General features: G+C 45.2%; 1 protein-coding gene across 4 annotated transcripts in view; it reads right to left on the bottom strand.

The window, feature by feature from the left end:
- Window positions 1–3,211: 3,211 nt before the first annotated feature.
- The window catches only part of LOC142584874 (scm-like with four MBT domains protein 2), a 61,022-nt gene continuing 41,911 nt past the window's right edge, over window positions 3,212–22,322 (bottom strand). For all 4 annotated transcript variants that reach the window (XM_075695189.1, XM_075695188.1, XM_075695190.1 and 1 more), the window contains exons 18-21: window positions 19,865–20,076; window positions 17,912–18,140; window positions 10,062–10,247; window positions 3,212–8,109 (exon numbers count right to left, since the gene is read on the bottom strand). In XM_075695189.1, the coding sequence (XP_075551304.1) occupies window positions 7,969–8,109; window positions 10,062–10,247; window positions 17,912–18,140; window positions 19,865–20,076 (768 nt within the window). In that variant the 3' untranslated portion in view covers window positions 3,212–7,968. The remainder of the gene's footprint in view (window positions 8,110–10,061; window positions 10,248–17,911; window positions 18,141–19,864; window positions 20,077–22,322) is intronic.

The following is a 22,322-nucleotide window of genomic DNA, read 5'->3' as shown; positions in this document are numbered from 1 at the left end:
CAAGAGCTTTAGCATCGTTGATGCTAGTTTTTACGTTCTGCCCTGGGAGCACACATTTGTCACTCTCAACTTCATCCTTTTCCCATGGCTACTCTTATGCATGGTGTGTGAGAAAGCTTTTGGTCGTGCTATATATTCAATGTTCACTAACTTTCTTCAACTTGGCCGGAGGGCAGCACCACAGGACTTGAGTAGTCACCAGGTTTTGGCTACGCTCTTCAGTAACTTGGGTAATGAGGAGTTGTTCGGAGACACACCTCCACTTTAATGCACTTGGGCAACACTGAGAATGCTAGCTTTTAAAATTGCAGTCCAGAAAAAGTTGAGCAGCTATTCGAGCACAGTGAGAGTTAGGGACAGCTTCACTTGGTGGAGACAAATCCTTTTTCTGTCCATGGCCGGAACTCCTCGTAACTTTCCACGATGAGTATGCTGCTTGAATGGTACAGCTGTTGCCTTGCCTGAACAGCTAGGCTTGTGGCATCGTGGATGTTGACTGCATCTGCCCTGCCCTACTTTTTATTTGCAATACTGTTCTCGGGCTTCTTCGCCTGTAACAGGGTGGGTATAACAATATCAACCTATACAAGTGTATGATTATTTATTGGTACGCTCTGCTAATACAATGTTGGTGAAGATAGACTGCGCTGTGTTCTAAGAGAGCCATATCTTGAACTTTGCAAGTTTTAAAAACTTTTGCAGTGCCACAGCAGCCAAAATACCTTAAATATATTGAGGTTCATTACATTTCACTGGCATACTGGTGCTGGTGCTCCAGCACAAAACGTTAAAATTTGTTTGGCTTTCGTTTTATCTTCTAGTGATCAACCTCTTACCCCAAAATTAAAGAAATATATTTTTTAAATATACTTCATCTGTCTAAACTGAATTAAGGTTTCCCTTTTACGTCCCTTTAACCTTTTCAGTGTCACTGGCGTACCGGTACATTTTTGCGTTTTTGTCCCGCTTGTCCTTTGCGATTGAGCATACTTCCTAGTTAATTAGCTGAATGAAACTTGGACTAGAATTTTATTCTAGCGGACGAACATGGGGCTGTCTGTTTTCTTCCCATAGAAGCCCATGTATTGACAGCAAACAGTAATTTCACGCTATTTACAACTTCGCTGTGAACTATGTAATTGCGAAAAGTAAATTAAACTCGGTGTAATGTTAGAGTCATCTTAGCGGCTAATTGTCATATAATTTGTTTCAGGATAGTTTCGATAAAACAAGAGTTACAGCCATTTTCTATAGTACCCCCCTAGATGCCCATATATTGACAGCAGATGGGAATTCTGTAACGTTTACAACTTCACTGTGAACTAATTGTGACAAATAAATGAAACTCGGCGTAATGATAGAGTCGTCTTAGTGGCCAATTTCAGTATTTCTTCCAAGATGCCAACAATAGATTGAAAGCTACAAAGCATTCGCGAGGCTTTGTCGCAAGGCATTTCCTGTTCACCGGCACAATTTTTCCGGAGGGTAGCCATAGACAGCTTCACTGTAAAAATTTTAGCAGTAGAATGCTCCGTGTATGGCACATAAAAGCAGTATTTACATAATAGTTCCTGTTCTTCATTTTCAATGCCTATTACCACATTCTTATAACACTTCACGCACTTTCCGGTATCTAGTATGCCCGGATCTAACCGTTTCCCTTCCATGCCAACTTGGGGTCTCTGGGTACGTGTCCCTGATTATGCACCACTCTTCAATCGACCTCTTTAATGCCATCTTGAATCACTGGGTGTGTACTACTGGGTATGCACTGCTCTTGATAATAACCATCCTAGCATATAAGGCATATCACCAATTACACACCCATCATAAGGCAGATTGCTAATCGCATTGATGTTGCCAATCATCTTAAGGGAAAACAAATGTGCCGCCAATTTTTTATTTCTTTTTCAAAAACTTGGAGGACGCTTAAGCTTCATCTTAGGAGTGGAATGCAATAGCATTCGAAGATCCCCGACTGCTTCTCACACTTCCCGGCATCTGCAGCGTATGTAGCCGCAATGTTTACCGGGAAACGCTGGTGGGAAACGCTATGCACGAAGGCGAGCTTTCTGGCAGAAACGCGGCCTCTTGCGTGGGGTGCGATGCGGCGGAGGCGAGCGCCACCGGGAGGTGCTGCAAGAAACCGGGCGCGGCGCCGCTTTATGAATGCTAAAAACGCTGGAAAAGGGATTTGTGTTTGAGTTTCCGCCTAGCAGAATTACGTGTTCTTATATATTCAAATTACAATCCGACGCTATCATGTCTGTAGCTTGTGTGTAAGTAGCACTTTACAATTTTTCTGGCGCATTTTGCGTTTAGAAATTAAATTAATTCAGTAACTTTGCGCTACACAGACGGCCTGCATGGTTGGGTATGCGTGGTTTGGAATGATTTTTGCCAAAACAACGGTCGACGCTGGACGCAAGAAGCCGCCGCTGGATTTTCTGCGACATGGAGCCCTTAACGCTCTCGCGTTCATAAAGGTTTGAAGCCTTGAAACCCCAGGGAAGTACTGGCTAGCCTGAGAGCGCCCTAAATAATTCAATATAGTAGCTTTTTTTAGCCAGCTTCATTTCCCAGGAGGCTACTGCATCGTGACATCATGAGGCAGAAGGCGATCATGTGGGAGCCAGGACATTGAGATGTTCGACACTCACTTGGTTGTCTGCTGTGCTGCTACGTCAGACCTAACAGTGGGTAGAAGCATAGGAGGCAAACGAGTGAGTCGGAGCAAGTGCCAAAACGTCGCATGTCCTGTTCCCGTGTGACCACCTTCTGCGCCTTGACAACACGACACTAACTTCCTGGGAAACGAAACTGAACCGTCTGTAGAAAAGCTATTATATTACGTTATTTAAGGTGTTCTGAGGCTTGCCATTATTCTTTTTAGGGTTTAGAGGCCTAGGACCTTCATTTAATGTAAAAGATTAGGAGTCAAAACGAATATGTCAGTACCCTTCAACTTTAGCAAAAGAACTAAATTTCCAATGGGGCCTAGTGAGGGGACCTTTAATTTAAGCTTCGATAAGACAGACTAATTTGCAAGTTCCTGTCACATTCATCTTATATAGAGTCTACCATGCACCTACAGCCACCAGCGATAATAGCCAGCACGCTTTCCCTAAGTGTAGCGAGTGTAGCTGACTAGATCTTTGCAGAATCTGGGGTTGCACTGAAGTTTACAGTGCATGACATAAAACAAAGCAAAGAAAACACATTCTTCGGACGGTGCACTTTATTCACAGAGAAAAATAACATATGCATTAAACTTTTGATCATAGGTAACAACATTCTTGCACTTTGGTATAACGTTTGATGTCCTCACTCTCAACTGGCCAACACACACACACATGCAAACAGCACACCTGTGAAAAGTGTCCACTGATTTGCTTTCAGTCACACAAACGATGACAAGCATAAAATCTGCCAAACACATAATGAACACATTGACTGCAAGAAAAACAGTGGTCCAACTCATTCATTAGTTAGTGGAATCATCTCACACTTGCACCATAGGATCACCAATTTATATTAACGCCACTGCTAACACTTCACCCACATGTGTCTCACATACTTTTCCAATAGCAGCAAATGCCAACAGTGTTACAGAAATGACATCATTTTTTTTAGTTTCCAATAGTAACTTGGCTGTCTCAAAGCACAGGCTGCTATTATGACGGAAACTCTCATGTGCTAAAACCTGGCTCTACAAAAAGTGTTCCTTTGGTGCCTTATGGTAGTCAGCAAATCTTGCATCATTTACTGTGCAAAATTTATTGCCACCTGCGTCTACAGTAACCTATATGTTTGTGTGTAGAAGCCTGAGCATGCCTCAGTGAACTTATTACAGTTTCTGCTGACATGACAGTACGCAAGTGTAAAGCAGCAATTGCACTGTGTCCAAGAGTAGGTGCAGTACTGCGCTTACATTTTCTATTTCTCGATATTTGAGGGCAAGTAAAAATGCATATGGTCAAATTTTCAAGCACATGTTTAGCTGCCCACACTGCAGTCCCCCCATGACGGATAAGTTACTCTTCTTTTGGCAGTTTTGGAGTGTGTTGCACAGCCTGCCAGGCCAGTCGCAGTTGATTAGTGTAGCGGTGAATAATAGTTTGTATACACAGACAGTGGTTAGGGCGCTAGGCCGGATGCTTGCTGCAACACTGTCCGCATCAGCTTGTCTGCAATAGTGTCGTCCGCTTGTCGAGTCTGTCATCCGTTGGTCACGCACACACGGAGCTTGCTCATCTCAGCTAACCCTGGAAAATTACCTCACACACCGTGTGGCATTGTACAGAATCAACAATCGGAACCAGAAGACGCAAGTGTGATATGTTTTAAACTTTTACGTCTGTCTTGTAGGGGCACGTACACTGACAGCATCTTTGACTGGTTGTTCAAGAGCTCTCTGCCGGGTTTACGAAGTCATGTGATGCAAAATTAAGCTCTACTGCAAGGCTAAACAGCCTCTAACAGTGATAACCACATAACCAGCAGTATTTTTTTTCTCTTAGAAAAAAGCGTATTTGGTTCTTCGCACAATCTTTGCAGTGAAATGGCCAGTCAAAGGCACTGTAAGCCAATCACAAGGTGAAGGAACCATAAGCTCACTTCTTCAGGGCAAGCCCTGCGTGAAGTAAAAAAAAAGACTGAGAATGACGACAAACAGTGAGGTGAACAGCACCAGCTTGGTGTGAACGATCGTGGCGAGCTGTGCAACCGCACAGACTAGAACCCATGACATGACACAAATTCCATGATGCAATCAGTAATTCGAAGCAGGCTAGCTAGAGAAGACAGTCCCACGGCTGACATGATGCTGTTGCCAAGAAGGAAGAGAGCTAGGCAGATCCTCGACGCAACTGTATCACATGTAGTGTAAGCCCAGTTATGTTATGTTGTCGCATGGAGGTCTACATGTTTAGTTGTGTCAGTTTTTATCGTGCTTAAGGTGATCCTGTTGGCTAATGTGTTTTAAATGAGTACTTCTAATCAAAATTATCGGAGGAATTCTAGAGAAGGTTATACAACATGAGTACAGGGCCATCCACTGGGAAGGAGAAAAACGTGAGCAGTCAATCGCTAATTTCATCCTAATTTTGACACAAAAGCCTGCAGATAAAGTTTTCACTAATGCTATACATGCCTAATGAATCACAGCCACACTTTTTTCCACTAGAGAAGAAGAAATAGTGACATTATACTAGAATCAATACTAATGAAATACACTTTTAATGCAAATTTATGGCTTAGGACTTTGCGTAGGTGCCATGAATAACAGCAGACTTAAAAAAAGGTAGGATGACAGGATGTAAATAAGACAAAAAGTGTAAAAAATATAAACATCATTAAAACTGATGCTGAAATGTACTTTGTGCAATTGCATTCTCGCTCACAATGATTGGCCCCAATGGCTGCACTGATCCCAGGCATTATAACTGTGACTGCAATCACAACCACTTTGAAAAGTCTAGATTACATGACAAAATACAATGACTCTACTGTGACATTTGTGGTCTGCTTCGACAGCATTCAGAGCAAGCAAGCTGTAATTGGGCACGGATTCACACACACTCTTAACAAATTTTACACCTTCCGGGTCGTATCTTGTCCCCCAACAATATCGTCATCTGTCTTGCCCACTGCAAGCCCGGTACTTCCAAGTCATGAACGACTTGCATGTTATCTGCGTAACACAGCATTCTCAACAGGAAAGCAGTGAGCGCCAAGTTTTCAAAACAGGAAACGCAAGCAAGGCAGATGATGATTATTGTTGTGGGACAAGATAAGGCCTAAAGGGTGTAAACCTTTGTAAGAGTGTATCCACTCTACAAAGGACATACTGATCACTTCTTTACCTGAGTAACTGATTGTGCCATGTTTAACTCCCCTGCTGAGAATACTCAATGTCAAATAAGAGTGAACATACTTAATTGCAAAGTATGAGAACTTTTAGAAACAGAATTTGCCAACAGAACACTCCATTTTGTTCTTAGAGTTTTAATGGCACTACAAGCTAGAACACCTAGCAGATTGAATGCAAATGCCCACAATATTTGTGGAAGAGTTTACACACATACACAAAGAACCGAGGAATTACCAGTCACTCCTCTGAGCAGGCGTAAAAGCACGTTCCCTAGTTAACTCCATTTTGCAGATTCCGCATGCCCAATCAGAGTGCTCATTCAAGAGCACGAGAACTCTCGAGAATGGAGCCGGAAAATGGAGCACTTCCTTATAGTCTTACAGTGTACTGTTAACGGCACTGCAAGTCAGAAAAGCTGGCAAACTGGATGTCAAAGAACAACACTCTTGCAAACTGTATACCCTTTACGGTGTCGTTTTGCCTATCAACAATAATTACCATCGATTTTGCATGTATTTAATTTACCACTGTGCACCACATCGTTTCCTGTCAGTAACACACCGTGTGTTTAAGTGTCCCATTGTTTTCCCAACATGATGGACACATGATGGACACACGAAGGACGATTATTGCTGTGCAGTAAAAATCACACCCCAAAGAAAGTACAAGTGTTAAGAGTAACAGTGTTGCTTTCACACTTTTAGAATGCAGAGCACAAAGGCATCTTTGATCATATCAGCAAGGATGAGCAGGTCAAGTCTTGCGTACCTCACCAGAGTGAATGTTGAGCTCAGTATAGCAAGTGAAAGTTTGTTTGCAATCTAACAGCTCGCTTTACAATCATAGGCCACTGTTGAGTCCAAGACAGGTGAGTCTGCTGCTCCCCTTGACAGGTGCTCTTGCGTTGTGATGTACCTACGCAAGGCAATCCACTGCCAAGGACAAAGCAGGTAACGTAAGGAACTACCGCTTGCCCTCCATGCATGGGATTGCCTTTCAAAAAAGTTCTGCGGCCATTATAATCTCCAGGTGCCATGTCAAATAGGCAACCAATCTGACACTTTCACCTAAGGATAACACCAGGAGTAACTGGTATCAAACATCCATGGACAAAACGTATACAAGTACAGCAGACACGAACAAACTGATTTTGTGTACACCTTGAATGTGCCTAGCCACACTACTGCATCTCAGTTACAAGTCAGGCACCTGGCTTTGAGGTCACTTTTTTTGCTGTTGTTGTTGTTTTCACAGCTTTCAACTCTGCAAATAATACCAACCAAAGTGTAATACAACTGAAATTTTGGGGGCCATAAATTGAGGGGAAGATCTTCTAGTAATATGACTTCAAACAACCTGGTATTTGGCCATATATGACTGACAAACATATTGCAAAACAAAGAAGGAGGAACTGTGATTCTAAATATAATGCAAGAAGCAGATTTGAAGTGTACCGAAATCTAAAACAATGCCTAGTATCACATGCAGGATTTTATGGCACTCTCTAGAAAAGATGCCACAAGGGCTTCTGGCTGTTTGCACACCCTGTCACTCAATTGCTTTCAGCATCACAGATTGCCACCTTCAGAAACTGTCAGCCCAACAAACCTGACAAAATGGAACTCAAGTAAGGCACCACCCAATGCACACACTTCTCTGTTTACTCAGAGAACTTTTCTCTGGCTACCACCACGTTTTGCAAATCCCCACACCAGGTGTGCATGATAAATCAGTGCTCCAGGCACCAAGGACTGCTGTGACAGCAAAATGTTGTAAGTGGGCAAAAGAAACAATCGCAGGACGATCTTTTCGCCCATGCAAGCCTTCACCAAGGTCCCTGCTTGTCGCCAGTCAGCTAATACAGTGTGGTCACATATGAGGAAACGCTACACTCATGCTTAACCAGTAAATACTCTGTAGGTTTGATGTCAAACCTAATCTGACATCAGCAACCCGTGCCCATAGAATAGCCAAAAGTATTTTCGTCTGCTACCATCACAGAGGAGCAGACGAAACTGAGACACATGCCAAGCTGATGTCACCACCGGTAATCACACTATTCCTTAGTCGCGAATGTCCATAGCAACCATGTTGCTTCACTTGGCATACTGGAGGTAGAAGGCCAGCTTTATCCGTTCCAGCAGCTGGCAAAACTGGATGGCAGGATCCGGCTGAAGTTCAAGGAACTCTTGAACCAATGGTAGTGTCAGCAGGAGTAGAGCCTGGCCGTCAATTTCCTGTGCAGGCAAGAGAAAGAGGAAAGTGCCAGATCAATTGGGTGATGACCCATTAATGGTGTTAAACATGTGTATCAGCTTACGAATGGTATCCAAGTCAATGAGCACAGCTGTCACCAGTCTTTCTTTTTTTGCATCTTTCTGGGCTTCCAGGCCCCATCTCACAGTAGACGTGGCTGTTCATTTCACAGACATGAGTCAATTGCTAGTGGAGGAAATAAAGGCGGAGGTTTGCTTTGTCTGAATAACGAGCCCAAACCTCGGCACAGGTACGTCCGTGAGACGTCACAGATTTTGAAGTATACGCTCGTGTCTGTGCTGTTTTAGAGCAGGAAAGTTCTCCAAACTTGCTAGTCCCTCTCTCTAACCTTTATGATCTCTCTAATCCTTTACGGTGTGATTCAGTTCAATAACAATGAACGGTTAAGCAGACCCAAGCAGACACTGTCCAAATTTATGATGTCACATCGAACTGGCGCAGAAAATTCAGCACAGCATTGCCACCCGTCGTGTTTTTTGTTGTTGTTGAACCTCTTCTGGCTTGCCAAGCGTCCCACCATGGCAAGAATGGCTGTTCTGCTATTGCAGCAGCGTACTTTACGAATGCAGCTTAAATTTAAAGGGCCCCTACAGCACCCTGAGCTTGACAATGAGTTACACAGTGCCTGCTGTGTACTAGTCTGTAATGAACATATAGCCACAAGAATTTTTCGAAATGGCACAGTAATAGCAAAGTTACAGGTGTTTGATAAATGAGTACGCATTTGTCAGGGTTTCATGCTCTCCTTCGCTACCCTCTGCACTCACTGCTCGCTCCTGCTTCAGCAGAACTGATAGTTGGGCGAATTGGTGCGAATTCATAGTAAAATATTTAGCGCGCACAATTGACAAGGACACAGTGAAGGGGGACACACGAGCGCTCGTGTGTCCCCCTTAACTGTGTCCTTGTCAATTGTGTGCACTAAATATTTTACTATGAGCTCCTGCTTGCCACAAATGCTCACCGACTTTATGCAGCACAGTGAAAGCTACGGACGGGTAGCGCCAGCGCACAAAAAGAATAGTGCCTCCATTGTTGGCCCCCAATCACTCTCTGCATGAAGCTGATTGCCTGGAAGCTCCATAAGAGGTTTGATGGCACATAGTGGGCATGCCTCCCTCCATTCTCGGAACACACAATCGGCTTTCGTCATGTTGGCGTTGTCGTCTGGAGCACCCTGCTAATGTCACGAAACATGGAGGAGACACCGAAAATGCCAGGAAAGGAACACAGGATTGCTTTTCTGAACTAGTGGCGTTACCACGGCAGCTAGCACCGCCGCATCTGCCAAAGACGATGGTTACTGCATTCTTTACTTGATGTGCAGCATGTTCGTTTGAAATGTGTCGAAAATTTTGAGAGGTTGTTTGGGGGCTTTACTTTTAAGGGACACTAAGGAGAAAAAAAAGTGGATCTGTATTAGTAAACTACCTGTCAACAATACCAAGGGAAACCAGAGGAGGCTTGGTCAGCCAGAAGAAACGCAAGAACGAAAGACTGGTGGCGATTCCACCTTGAAATTCCTGCACCAACTTTTCATGAATTTCAATGGTATCTGTGAGGGCACAGTTAAGTCTTTATCAGCAAAGAGGGACTACATCGTACTCTCAAAAAGGCAAAGAGTGAGCTTGGCACGGTTCGAGAACTTCCATTACACCGCAACCCGAAAAAACACCGAGAAAACACCGAAATCAATGAAGTCACACCGACTTACCAGCACTGGGATTTAGCACGACGACCTTTAGCAAGTTTGGTCTTAATTTTCTCTTCTAGTAATCAACCTTCTCGCACAAATTACAAAAATATAGTTTTAGAACAGTACCTTATCAGTTTAAACTGACTTAGTGCTTCTCTTCAGTGTCCCAATATCTGTAAAGGAGGGGGAGAGTTGGTGAACATGCGGAGGGCTCACCTGTTCCTGCAGGACACGAACGAGGGGCGCACAGTTGGTGCCGGCAACGAAGCGGGCCACATCCCCGACAGTCCACTCAATGGGATTCGACTCCAAGCACAGGTGGGGAATGTGGGGCTTCGGTTGCTGCTGCTGCTGTGTGCTCGCCAACGACGATAACGACCGCGAAGATGTCTCTTGTGCCGACTGTACAAGAAAGAGGGAAATGAAGTTTTCCTTTTTTCTTCTCGTTTTACTCAAAAGATCTGCCGCAAGGAATATTGAGAACAGAAAGTTAAGAAGCGACATTAATATCAAGTGAAGGTACACAGTCCCACATGACACACATACTAAAGCAAATGAGAAGAATAAAGGGGGAACCATATGAATGATGCCAACAGGCAACGACGCTAGTAAAAGCACAGGAAAAATAACTTTTCTTTCTAACTGAAATGTAGGAATAATAAGCAACAGGGGAATGAAAGTTGATGACAAGGCAACTTGCTCCAAATTGGATCTGGATCTGCTACACTAAGCATGCAGAAGGTGTGGGTCCAGCTCAAACCTCCAGCAGGTTATCATTTTGTTCCCTTTCTTTTATTACTACAGTTGAACCTCAATATAACGAAGTCTGACTTGCACATGAAAAAATGTTGTTAAATTGCAAGTTTCGTTAAATCAAGATTCATATATTTCAGCAGTGCAAATAAAGATGAGAGCACTCCTGGCAGGTGGCACTATGTGGGCAACAAGCATACTAATCGGGCAGCTAACGAATTCATGAACGCTGGAATATTTATTTGACCTTAAAGAGCTATTCCATCAAATTCGGGTGGAAGCAAATAACGCCACCAGACTAACCTGCCACTTGCTTTTCACGAGCGTCAGGTTTATAAGGCGCTCGTAAGTTGGTAGAGCTACCAAAGCCTCCTCACGCAAGTGCAAGACTGCGTGTGTGCGAAGGAGATCGGGCGCATTTATGATTTGTTTCGGTATAGCTGTGCTGCTTGCAACCTGGAGTTCTTCGTCCGAGTCGTCGTCCTCCAGGCCTGTGTCTATGATGCTCTGGATTATTGCATCATCGTCCAGCTCTTCATTTATCACAGCACAAGCATCACTGAAGACAAAGTCCTCGAGCGTCACGTAACTGGGAGCATGCCCTGATCACAGAGCAGCTGCCACGATTCAACAATGTCCATGATGGATGGCAAACTTTCATTGCCCTAATTTGCCTCACACTCCACTTCATTCAAACAAATGCAGCGGAGTGACAAGTAATGCAAATTCACTATTTAACAACTTTAAAGAACATGTTTTGCAGCATTGAAGCCAGCCAGTATGCTAAGTTTTCCCATTTGATAGAAATCTTGTGCCCAGCACCACACTGAAGGAACTCTTACTCAAAATGTGCTGCAAACTGCACTGCTGTTCTAATTAGCAATTTTTCATGCTGCGTATAAACACTAACTGCTTTGCCCAATTTGTTGATATGTTTTTCAAGGGATCGCTGTAAAAAACAAACTTAACGGCAGGGAAAATGTAACCCTCAGAAAGGTCACAACCACCACAGCAATGTCAGAGACTACTCTGTATGGCTGACAGCACAGTTATTAGATGTCTCAGCCCTCACACTATGACCAAGGATGGTGCATGCGCACATGGATAATTAAGCGACACATGTAATGTTCTGTGACAGTAACCCCTCTAAACTCTGCCTCACGCCAATATTTCGTGTATGCTTCATCGCATAACACGGCTCAATTGCAGCAAAGCTAACTCAAGGGGACCAGAGATCATGTGATGTATATAAGACCCTTGTCAGCCCAAAAATAAATGTAGCCCTGCGCTTGGCAGACCTGGCCCAGTATGTGTGTGGTTCCTGGTAGGTTTTAACTAGTACACACTTATTCGGGTGCTTCGCCAGATGCTCGTTGCACATTTTCTCCAGACATGCTTGAGCCAATGCCTCCTTTACTAGATGCCAGCCGCGTTGTCCTTAAACTCGGTTCCTGGCCCTCTCCCTTTACTCTCCTCCACGAAAAGGCAACGAGCGCCGCTTGTGGCGGACGTCTGCAACCTAGATCACGTGCTGCGGCCTCTGAGATTACCATGGCGTCTGTTGCCATCTCGGAGGCCGCAGGCGCGGCGCGCGGCGGCACGGTTGCGGAGCAGACGACGTCGGCTGTGGGAAGCGCGTTGCGCGGAGCCGCGCAGACGACAGGCTATGCTACATTTTTTGTTTGAATGTTTGAATAAAGAAATGAAATCTCGATGTGTGTTAAGAAATGCCATGAAACATGTTTTTAAGTTTTCGAGAGTGGTTTACACAGTTGTTAAACGCGCTTTACCAATATTGCGACGACAGTTGGAGTTAGCAGACGTGTTGCTTTGCAATATCAGTTTGTTTGTGAAGTATTTTGAGTTGACAGACGTACTTCGTCGCAGGATTTGTTTAGGTGAATGCTGGCTCTGTACGCTCGTAGTTCCTGCGCCTTTTATCTGTCATTAATCCATCAATTTAAGACCTCCTAAATGTGAATCCTTCTACCCGTGGTGTCCAACAAAGACTGCAGTCGTCATGCCTTATTGCTGTGTGCCGCAATGTAAGTCAAGCACTCAATGCCGACGTCCCGGCATATCGTTTCATGAAATACCGGTCGACAGCAGTTTGCGTGAAAGATGGCTTGAGGCTATTCCTAGGGAGAACTGGATGCCCACGCTAACTTCAAACTGTTCGGTAGTTTGCAGTTTGCACTTTCGGGAGTGCGATTTCAGGGAAAGCTGCAAAACGCGACGTCGACTTAAGCCTGGAGCGGTCCCCAGCTTGTTTAGCGAGCGCTTTTCGCGAGAGCCAGACGCCGGGTGTGCCATAGCGGAAAAACGAAAGCGAGATTCGTCGCCCACAGGCGCGCTTGGCTGCATGCTGCTCTCTGAAAGCAAAGTACTTTGCTCGCAGCCACACGATGAACAGTCAGCTGAGCCAAACTTCAACGAGGACCCTTCTGGAACTGCCACAGAATTTTGCCCAATAGCTGTTCCCGGCTGCAGTTTGGAACTTGTCCAGCGAAACCAAGAACGACCCGCTATGAGCTACTTTTTGTTTGGCGTGGCAGCCAGTAAAGGTACACTAAACGAGGACTCGGCGCCTGATCGGGGTCCTGGCTGTACTATTCCGATTGGTTCCTTGCCATCTGGTGGCTTGCAAGTTAACTCAGAAAACAATGGAGCGCATTTTTCAGAGCCTGCTGCAGGGGAGGACAATAACGCACAAACAGAAGACCAAAGCGCTCTAACAGATTCAGTGAAGCTCGCATCTAAGAAGAAAAGGCAACCAACAAAGGCTTTGCGCTCGTTCAAGACGCAAACAAAATGGAGCTCAAACACGCCAAGCATGTTTGTAGAAAGAGAGCGATGGCGACGAAAAGAACGTGCACTGCGAGCAGAAAGGGATAAACTGCGCAGAACTGTAGACGCCTACAAACGAGAACTTCAAAAATTGAAAGAAGAGTGCTACGTCTCTGCATTTCTGGAAGTTGTGGCTGACGCCGAGGAGGGGACGGCAAAAGCAGTGCTGCTCCTCGACCAAGTAAAAAATTATAAAAAGAAAACACCACGCTGGTCGGAAGTAACAATCAGGCATGGCATCGTATTGCGACACCTCTCGACAAAAGCCTACGAATACTTGAGGAGCGAAGAGCTTCTTAAGCTACCTTGCAGAACAACGCTACAAAAATACTTCGGTACTACATCCGGCGAAGTTGGTTTCAGCGAGTTGGTTCGCTCCCGCCTGGAAGCGGAGCTTGAGAATCTGGACACACCACAGTCAAAAGTATGTAGCCTCGTTGTTGACGAGATGAGAATTAAACAGAAGCTGCTCTACCACAGGCAAAGGGACGCGTTCATTGGTGATGTCGACCTAGGTCCTGACCTCGAGTACCTTGCTCCTGCAGCTGAAGGTGAACATCTGGCGAATTCACTGCTGTGTTTTCTCCTTTGTGGCCTGCAAGCAAGATATAAGATCCCCGTTGGTTATTTCTTCACCAAAGGTTGCACTGGAGACCAGCTCGCCGAGGTCATTCACCACGTCGTCATCAAAACAGCCAGCATTGGTTTTGACATCATCAGAGTTGTAACCGACAACCACAAAATCAACGTAACTGCTATGGAAATTTTGAGTGGCGGAGAAGCAAAAACACGGGCACCGCATCCGGCAGATCCATCAATGGATATATTTTTCGCATTCGATCAGAGCCACGTTATAAAGAACATCAGGTCCCAATTCTTGGCCAAGGAATTTGGTGAAAACAAGGAAATTTCATCAAAGTACATCAAAATGCTCTACAAGATGCAGAGGCAATCAACAGTGCGGCCAATCAGGTTCCTTACAAGGAAGCACGTTTTCTCGTCGAATATCGAAAAAATGAATGTGAAGACGGCCGTGCAGTTATTTTCTCCTGCAGTAACTGCAGCACTCAAATACCTCCGGGATCAGGCAGGTCACAGCTGCGATTTTGAATTTGCATCTGTGGGGCCGACTGTTGAGTTTATGGAAGCCTTCCACAAGTGGTTCACATGCATGGATGTGAGCAATCTTCAGCAGCACATCCATCGCAATGACGAAGATGCTCGCCAGTTTTGTGAAATTGATGACCAAAGGTTGCATTGGCTTGAGGACGAGTTCCTTTCTTACATTGACCAGCTGAAAACTAAAAGCCGCGCGGAAAACTTCCTGAGCAAGGAAACGCACCATGCGCTCGTCTTTGCAACCATGTCAAACGCGGAATCTATTCGGTTTCTTCTTTCTCACAAGAAATTTAAGTTTGTGCTTACGCGCAAGTTTTCAAGTGACCCCATAGAGGCCATGTTTGGATTTCTGCGGCGTAGCTCCGGTTGCAACGATGCCCTGGATGTAAAAAGCGCAGTGTGCGGAATAGAAAAGATGCTCAAGACCGGCATCGTTGCCTCCTCCGCCCAAAGCAATGTGAGAAGCTCGACATCGTTTTCGTCGACACAGCTTCTGCCAGTATGCCAGACTCCTACCAAGACCACGAGTACCGCAGAAAAGGTTTTAGACGCGGCGGTGATTAGGCTAAAAGAACAGTGCCTCTCAGACATGCCATGTGCGTCAAATCCAGATGTCGCCAGCGTGGCGATGGTCGGAGGCTTCATTGTGAGAGCGGCAAGCGAAAACATCCCCTGCGCCGAATGCGTTGCAATGCTGCAAGGAACAAAAGCAAACACTCCCCTCCTTGGCCTTATCGCACATCAAGATCGCGGTGGGCTCATGTATCCAAGCCAAGAACTCGTGAAACTTCTAGTATGCCTCAGGAAATTTGTCGACAGCGTGCTCCCGCATAGAAAATCATTCTCAAAACCACTCAAGGTTTGCGTGGAAAGGAGTGTCGAACTCCTCGTGGGACTACCACTTCTGCGATGTGGCAACACAGATACCGTTCACCGCAGAAGGCTTTTGCGCCTCATAACTACGAAGTTCATCAAGCCACTTTTCAGTAACTATGCACTTGGAACAACTGACAGACATGCCACTGTCAAGCTGCTGGAGCAAAAACCTATTTCACGAAAAGTTATTAAAATGTAGACTCAAATGTCTACGCGTTTTGCCGCTGCAGTGATAATTCTCGCGCAGGAGATTTGAACGACACACACACGGCCATCCAATTTAAGCGTGAAGAAGTGGACATGCTCAGTTCCCACGAAGAATATGAATGTGATCAAGCCTGGCCATCCTTGTCGCCAAACTTCTTTAGGGCTGGGATCAAAAATCTATGGGCACTTTGCTGAGCTAAACTGCGATAGGCGAAAGCCTACCTATGAATGCCTCTGTTACTGTTGTCTGAACTGTTCTGCGAACGGACGCCGCCATGGCCGCGAGCATGGGATGCAATCACAGCCTGCAAGGTTTGTCGCCGATGTCCACACGCACATGTCCGCGTTCTCCCACGCGCCCACTCGCACAGCGCCACTGGCATGACGCCTCGTCTCCTTGCTCCCCTCACCGGTGGTCACCGCTTTCCTGCGTCCACCACGGACTGCGTCACGACACTCATGAGCTACTAAAGGCTTACGCCTTAAAAACTTTGCTTGATGCGCGCAACGCATTCTCTCTGAAAGCGACCTGTGCTACATTGCTATGAGCACGCGTGACCCGATCGAAAGCATCGCTACCTCAACACGCATGAGCGATTACGTGCGACTTCCAAGAGACGTGCTGCGAACGCAAACGCTGCACATGGTTGGACGCGTTCTCTTGCGAGAGAGAGTGTCGGTGAACGCGAAATATAGCAATTCTTCCTTGAACTGCTGACAGTGTGAACTGCGCATAAGTTAACTTCACGTGTTACACCAGGACAATTGTGTTCTGTGCGATCAGTGAGCTCGGTCGACCAAGCAGCACTTCAAAGCAAACTGCAATTAAGCGCTATTTCGTTCAAGCGCGGACGACGAGCAAGCAGAAGCAACAAGCGATGGACTAGTAGAAACTCGACGATCTCCTAACGGCTGGTGCATTGGCGAAGGCACCGACATCACAAGCTAAAACGTAAGGCCCAAGTTTACTTTAGAGTGCGTGTGTCGATTGTATGCATGTTACCGTGCATGTCACTGAAAAGCGTAGGTTAAGGTAGCCAGTTATTTAGTGTTCTTTGAAAAAATGCATTTGCCGCATAGTGAAAAAAAGTCTTGAACAGTAACGCAAAGCTGATAAGACGTATAAAATGCATGATCTACCAGCACCGTGCTGCATAATATAAGAAGCGGGCAAACAGTTGCGATAATGAAAATGACTAACGAACGAACATATATATATATATATATAAAGGACGCCCACGAGAACGCTCGCTAGCAGACGCCCCCGCATACCAGCGCTATCGATGCGCCGGCGGAAGCAGCCAGCCGCCGCCGCCGGAAGTTGAAAAGGCAACGAGCGCCGCCTCACGGAATTTAGGCTGAACTAAGGGAACCGCCGCCGCAATGGGAAAGCGAGCAACGCGGCTGGCATCTAGTAAAGGAGGCATTGCTTGAGCAGTGCTTGGACTTGTGCAACTTCATTTGCTTATTGCGAACGTTGGCCGCTTGTTGCAGAGTACTGGCTTGCTGCAACTCTAAATTTAAGTGAACGCCATATTCAAATGCTATGTAAGATGTGGGAACATTACCGAATGGTGACATATCAAAGGAGAACATAGTGCATGGAAGTCAATGGTATTTGGGTCAGGATGGCAAAAATGCAAAGTAGTAGCTGTACACCTCATGCATGACACATTTCGGCGGTTCGCATACCTGAATGGTCATCGGAGTTGAGTTCTGCCCTAACTTTTTCTTTCTTCTGAACTTAACATAAGGTGCTTTCTCAAGTAACTCTAAACAAAGCACAGATGAGGTTCCTTGAGATGTGGTCCCTTGAGGTTCCGTTTAAAGAGAGTCTACTGAAAGGCAGTTTGTAATAAATGTAGAAAGCTACCACACCTGCAGCTCTGCCAGCACTGCTTGAATAGTATATACTGCTCATTTATAATCAATTTCAACGAAAGTGAAACAATGCTGGAGCAGCACTGGCACTCTGAGAGACAGCATAGTGGAGGGCCCTAGATTAACTTTGCCTTATGTGCACTTGAATCAAAGTAGTATGTGAACGCTTTTACGCGCTGTCCCACGAGGATGCGGTCAGGTCAGGAATCGAACCTGCAACCTCATACTCAGCAGCAAAATGTTGTGGCCACTTAGACAACTGTGGTGCCTAAGGCAAGGTGCTTTATCAGGATAGTAATCACACAAAACACGCTCACATTATACTTATGAGAAAACTGTACACGGTTCCTGCCACAAAAACGGTCCGACGGCCATCCACTTGCCTCAGCGGTGCCCTCGGAAGACAGAGAGTCTGGGGTGTCCGAGCGTGATGCCTGCTGCTGTTGCTTCTTGTTGGACAGCAGACGTGCCCGCAGAGGCTTCTGCCAACGCAGGTCCAAGTTGAGGGTCTTGAAGTCGGGCAGGCGTGCACCCCGCGTGCGCACGCCAGGCCGGTCGTCTGGTGGTGGTGCAGTCGATGACCCACAGGATGAGATGACTGGAGGAGGAGGCCTGCGTTCGGACGTTCCAAGAGGGACACAGGGCGCTCAACAACAGCAATGCCAGCCCTCACGAAACACTTATTGCTTCTTTCTGACTGTCAGCCATGTGACGCTAAACACACCAGTTTTCTCATCATCACAGAAGCCAAGCAACACTATGCCTGATCATGAGTACTTGGAAGAGGCACCGCCAAGGAATATTGAGTGCTGATGAATGATTCCCTCCTGTTGCAAAAAGTGCCAACACTGAGCGGGAAAGTCAAATTTTTCAGTGGCAGGTGACCCTCACCTTATTTATCACGAACTATTTAATCATTTATTTAAAATACCTGTTTCTCTCTTTTGAATTTCATTTAGGATTTCCGAGAAGAAGCCGATGAAGTTTTAACCAATACACCCTCACGTGTTATCTCATGGCATCAAGACAGCCGAAGTTGAGATGTTCCTTATTGAATGGGCTATAAAAATAAGAGGAATTGAGGGGCACAACTCTTTGTTACTTAAAACCACATGAAGCCTGTCTGCTCTTATGTTCATGTAGTACCATGTGATGCCTACAAATGAAGGGGTGTTCCACATCCATCGCTCCAGCCACGACAGGTGGCGCTGGCTAACACTCCTAGGATTAGGTCTAGTAGACATACGCAAAGGCCCAAGAAAGTGTACGACATGCATGTCACACGTAACCAACATGGCTCCCACCAGCAAGTTCTCTTTTCTTTTCCATTTTCCAAATTACTTCTACACTTAAGTGAAATTAATAATTAATTTCCCCTGTGCTTTTCCTGGCTTCATTGTTGGTTCCCTTCTTGTAGCTTTAAATCGAGCACCTCGGTTTATTCGTCTCACTCATGTAAATGACCAATGTCAAAAACAGAAACTGGCATTTCATGCTTTTGACAGGAAAAGCACTCATTGGTCATCTAGTGGCCCGTAAATAAAATTTTACAGTGTTGAAGTAAGCCAAGGCTCGCTGTAGGAAGTTCAATCTCTGGGGGCAGCTCGCACTAAAAGCAGAGAGCTCACTTAACATTTTAGCAAACATTTCTTTACTCCTTTCACGAGCTAAGTTTTCAAACTGGGGCCGTATTCTGGATTGACTAATTTCACTTCCAGTGATTGCTGATTAGCTAAGCCAATGCCCAGGCTGTCCATCGATTCATTAAAGGGACGTTAAAAAAAATAATCTGAGCTGTATTAGTAAATTACTTTTCTACAATGCCAAAAAAGCCACTCTTACCCTATAAACAAGCTTTGTAAGCTAGTAAAAAACCAGGACGGGCCCGGTGATATGCTACAGCAGCCACCAGACTATCAGCCTCGTCCTGTGTCACAGCAGTTGTCTTGATACCGCAACACATCAGCCATGACACCTAAATTGTCAGGAATTCCAATATAGCTAGGACTGTATGTATGGTATCAAAGCTTGGATTGTTCGAGTACTTGTAACATATATGCAGTGATGGTTTTCTAGGATTGCTTTGTATTAGTGCTGCTCAAATTATAAATTTATGTTTTGTGTGCATCATTTCCATCATTTCCCTGCCCATCTCCCACCCACTTTAAAAGTCACATGATGCACAAAAAAAAAAATACCCCTGTAAAGTGGTTAATCGAGATCCCTCAACCAATCATTGCTGATGAAATTACGAGCATTCTGAATTTTCAAGCACAACAGCTCACACCAATACCAGAGACTGTGGTTCTGAACGAGTTGTGGAGAAAGTAACGCACTGCCTGTTCGCAGACTTGGGCGGTCGGCCAGGCGGTCGGCCCGGCGGTCGGCCAGGCGGTCGATGTCCAATCCGAGTGGGCGGCCGTGTGGCTGGACGATTTGACAGTCGCTCCGACTTTTTCACGGCGGCAGCAGCAGCAGCAGCAGAGGTGGTGGTGTTAGAGGTAGAAGTGGCATTGAGTTCCTTGGAAGTTGCACCTTGCTCAGATGCCTGCAAGTGAATCAGAGTACCACTTGTGATGAGAAAGAGGTGAACAGTTTGCAGGGAGATGCTATGGACTACACAATGTAACACCCAGACAAGAAGTTCAGAAAGTATTCAAAGGGACACATGTTAGGGAGTTAGCCACTATTTGCTTATGCGCACCCAAACAAACAAACAAAAAAGGTGTGCATGTAAAAATTGGGCTAGTGATTATCCATTACTTGAAGACTACAGAGTACAAGTGGACGAGGAAGAAGTAACGGACATCAGTGCTCGTGCCTGCTAAATCTTTTTCTTGTCCTCATCTGCTTGTACAGACTTGCCTACATGTTCAGACATATACAGTCATGGTGAATTACCAGATGTTCTCATGTAAGGACTACTTTCTTTTTGCATAGATTTGAGCCTGGACTTCCTGAGTGTGACCCATAGGCAAATAAAAAGTAAATAAATTGATATCTGCTTTCACAAAGCAGACACGCTTGCAGCCATGTGCAACGACCATGGGAAGCCTTTCCTTATGACTTCGTTTGCTACCTCACTCGTCACTGACATGTAGATGCGGAGTCAGAGCAGCTGGAATCTGATTCACCACAAGCGCACTATTGTGAGATGAAACCATCCTCAGCAAGGATTCTGAGTTCACGCCCTATGTAAAGTTGCACAATAACAAAACTACCAATGTTTTTCTAATACAACATGAATGAAATGTTTCAGTTCAGAACACCCACTTACTTCCCAAATGATGCCAGAGGGATAAAAACTCACTACAAAAGCATGTACAGTACATAAAAGCACAGTGCCCACGTTCGTGATGCCCTATGTGAAATACATACATGGCACGAAATTATATGCCCAGCATGATAGGACAAGCTGCAGGGCACTGGGATACTGATTTCGCTAGGGCTTAGTAGACGGCTTCTCTCTAACTATCTACTGCAGAAATCACCGAAGACCAATACACGGTGTAACATAGCTAAACCGCAATATAATGATGTCAGTGAAAGTGGCACATTATTTCATTATATTGCAATTTCGTTATATTGAAATTACATCTCTTATGCAAATAAGTACAGCTGCTGGTAAATTTTTCTTACATAAAAGATACCATAAATTTTTCCTAATTATCTGGAAGCTGGAAAAAGCTAATATCAATGAGAAAAATGTTTTCATTTTATTGAATTTAAGAGCTGGTGAATAAATATAGAGTTTCATGCCATATTAACAATATCTTCACCTCGGTGGTACAACGCAATGCCTGCAAAGCTTTCGCATTCACGTGGCCATGGCTGATAGCGTCACCCACAGTGGAACAATGCGTCCCCAAAACTCGAGATATCTCTACACACGAACTCCAGCACCATCTGCATCAAACATAGAGCACATTAAATCACGGCTATCTTGGCTTGACCAATATTTGCATCCACCACAGATTACCTCCAAGACGAGGGCGCCTGGGCCATGATGACAGCCTAGGCTAGAGGAGGAGTCATGCACTCACCTGCCCCCTACCCCCTGCCACCATCTTTTCCGGCTCACCTTCGCAAGCATTCCGTCACATGCATAGCATAGCACAGCAGAGCATAGCACGGCACGCAGGGCTTGATAGGATCTTACGGCACTTGGACTTTATGCAGAACATGACAACAAGAGGGTCTTGGTGCCACGCTTCGGCGACCACACTCTGTTGCGCTGTGAATGATTTGAGAGGTACGTTCCCAAGCAGCCACGCGTAATTCAACGATTCGACCACCTGCATCCACGGCAGTTTTTATTTATATGCTTTGGTATTCCTTCGTGGCGACATTGAAATTTCATTGTACAGCGGAATCTCCATAGACGGAAATCACTTAAACGGAACTGCCTCTTAGACGGAACACCATCCTCATGGTTGGTTGGTTTCGTATTCAGCTTTGTCTCTCAGTAAATGGAACTCCTGATAAATGGATCCAATTTCCCAGCTCCCTTGAGGTTCCGTTTAAAGAGTGCACTGCATTTAAATTGTGTATAAACTTGCTTTGTTATACTGAGGTTCAACATATATGGTCAAGAGGTTACAAAAAGTTGAATTCTTTGTTATACATAGAATTTAATTATACTGAAATTTGTTACATTGAGGTTTAACTGTATGCCTCCAAGGCATCTCCGGTCGCTGGCTGCGTCCATATGGTTGCATGGTAAAAAAAGAATTTGAGTTTCTCGTGTGAAACATGAACTCAATGTAGTATTCAGTAACACCCTCACGCAGCACA

The sequence above is a fragment of the Dermacentor variabilis genome, chromosome 6, assembly GCF_050947875.1.
Source record: "Dermacentor variabilis isolate Ectoservices chromosome 6, ASM5094787v1, whole genome shotgun sequence".
In the NCBI taxonomy this organism is placed as follows: Eukaryota; Metazoa; Arthropoda; class Arachnida; order Ixodida; family Ixodidae; genus Dermacentor; species Dermacentor variabilis.
The sequence above is the reverse complement of the archived record's forward strand: the minus strand, read 5'-3'. Positions and strand labels throughout refer to the sequence as shown.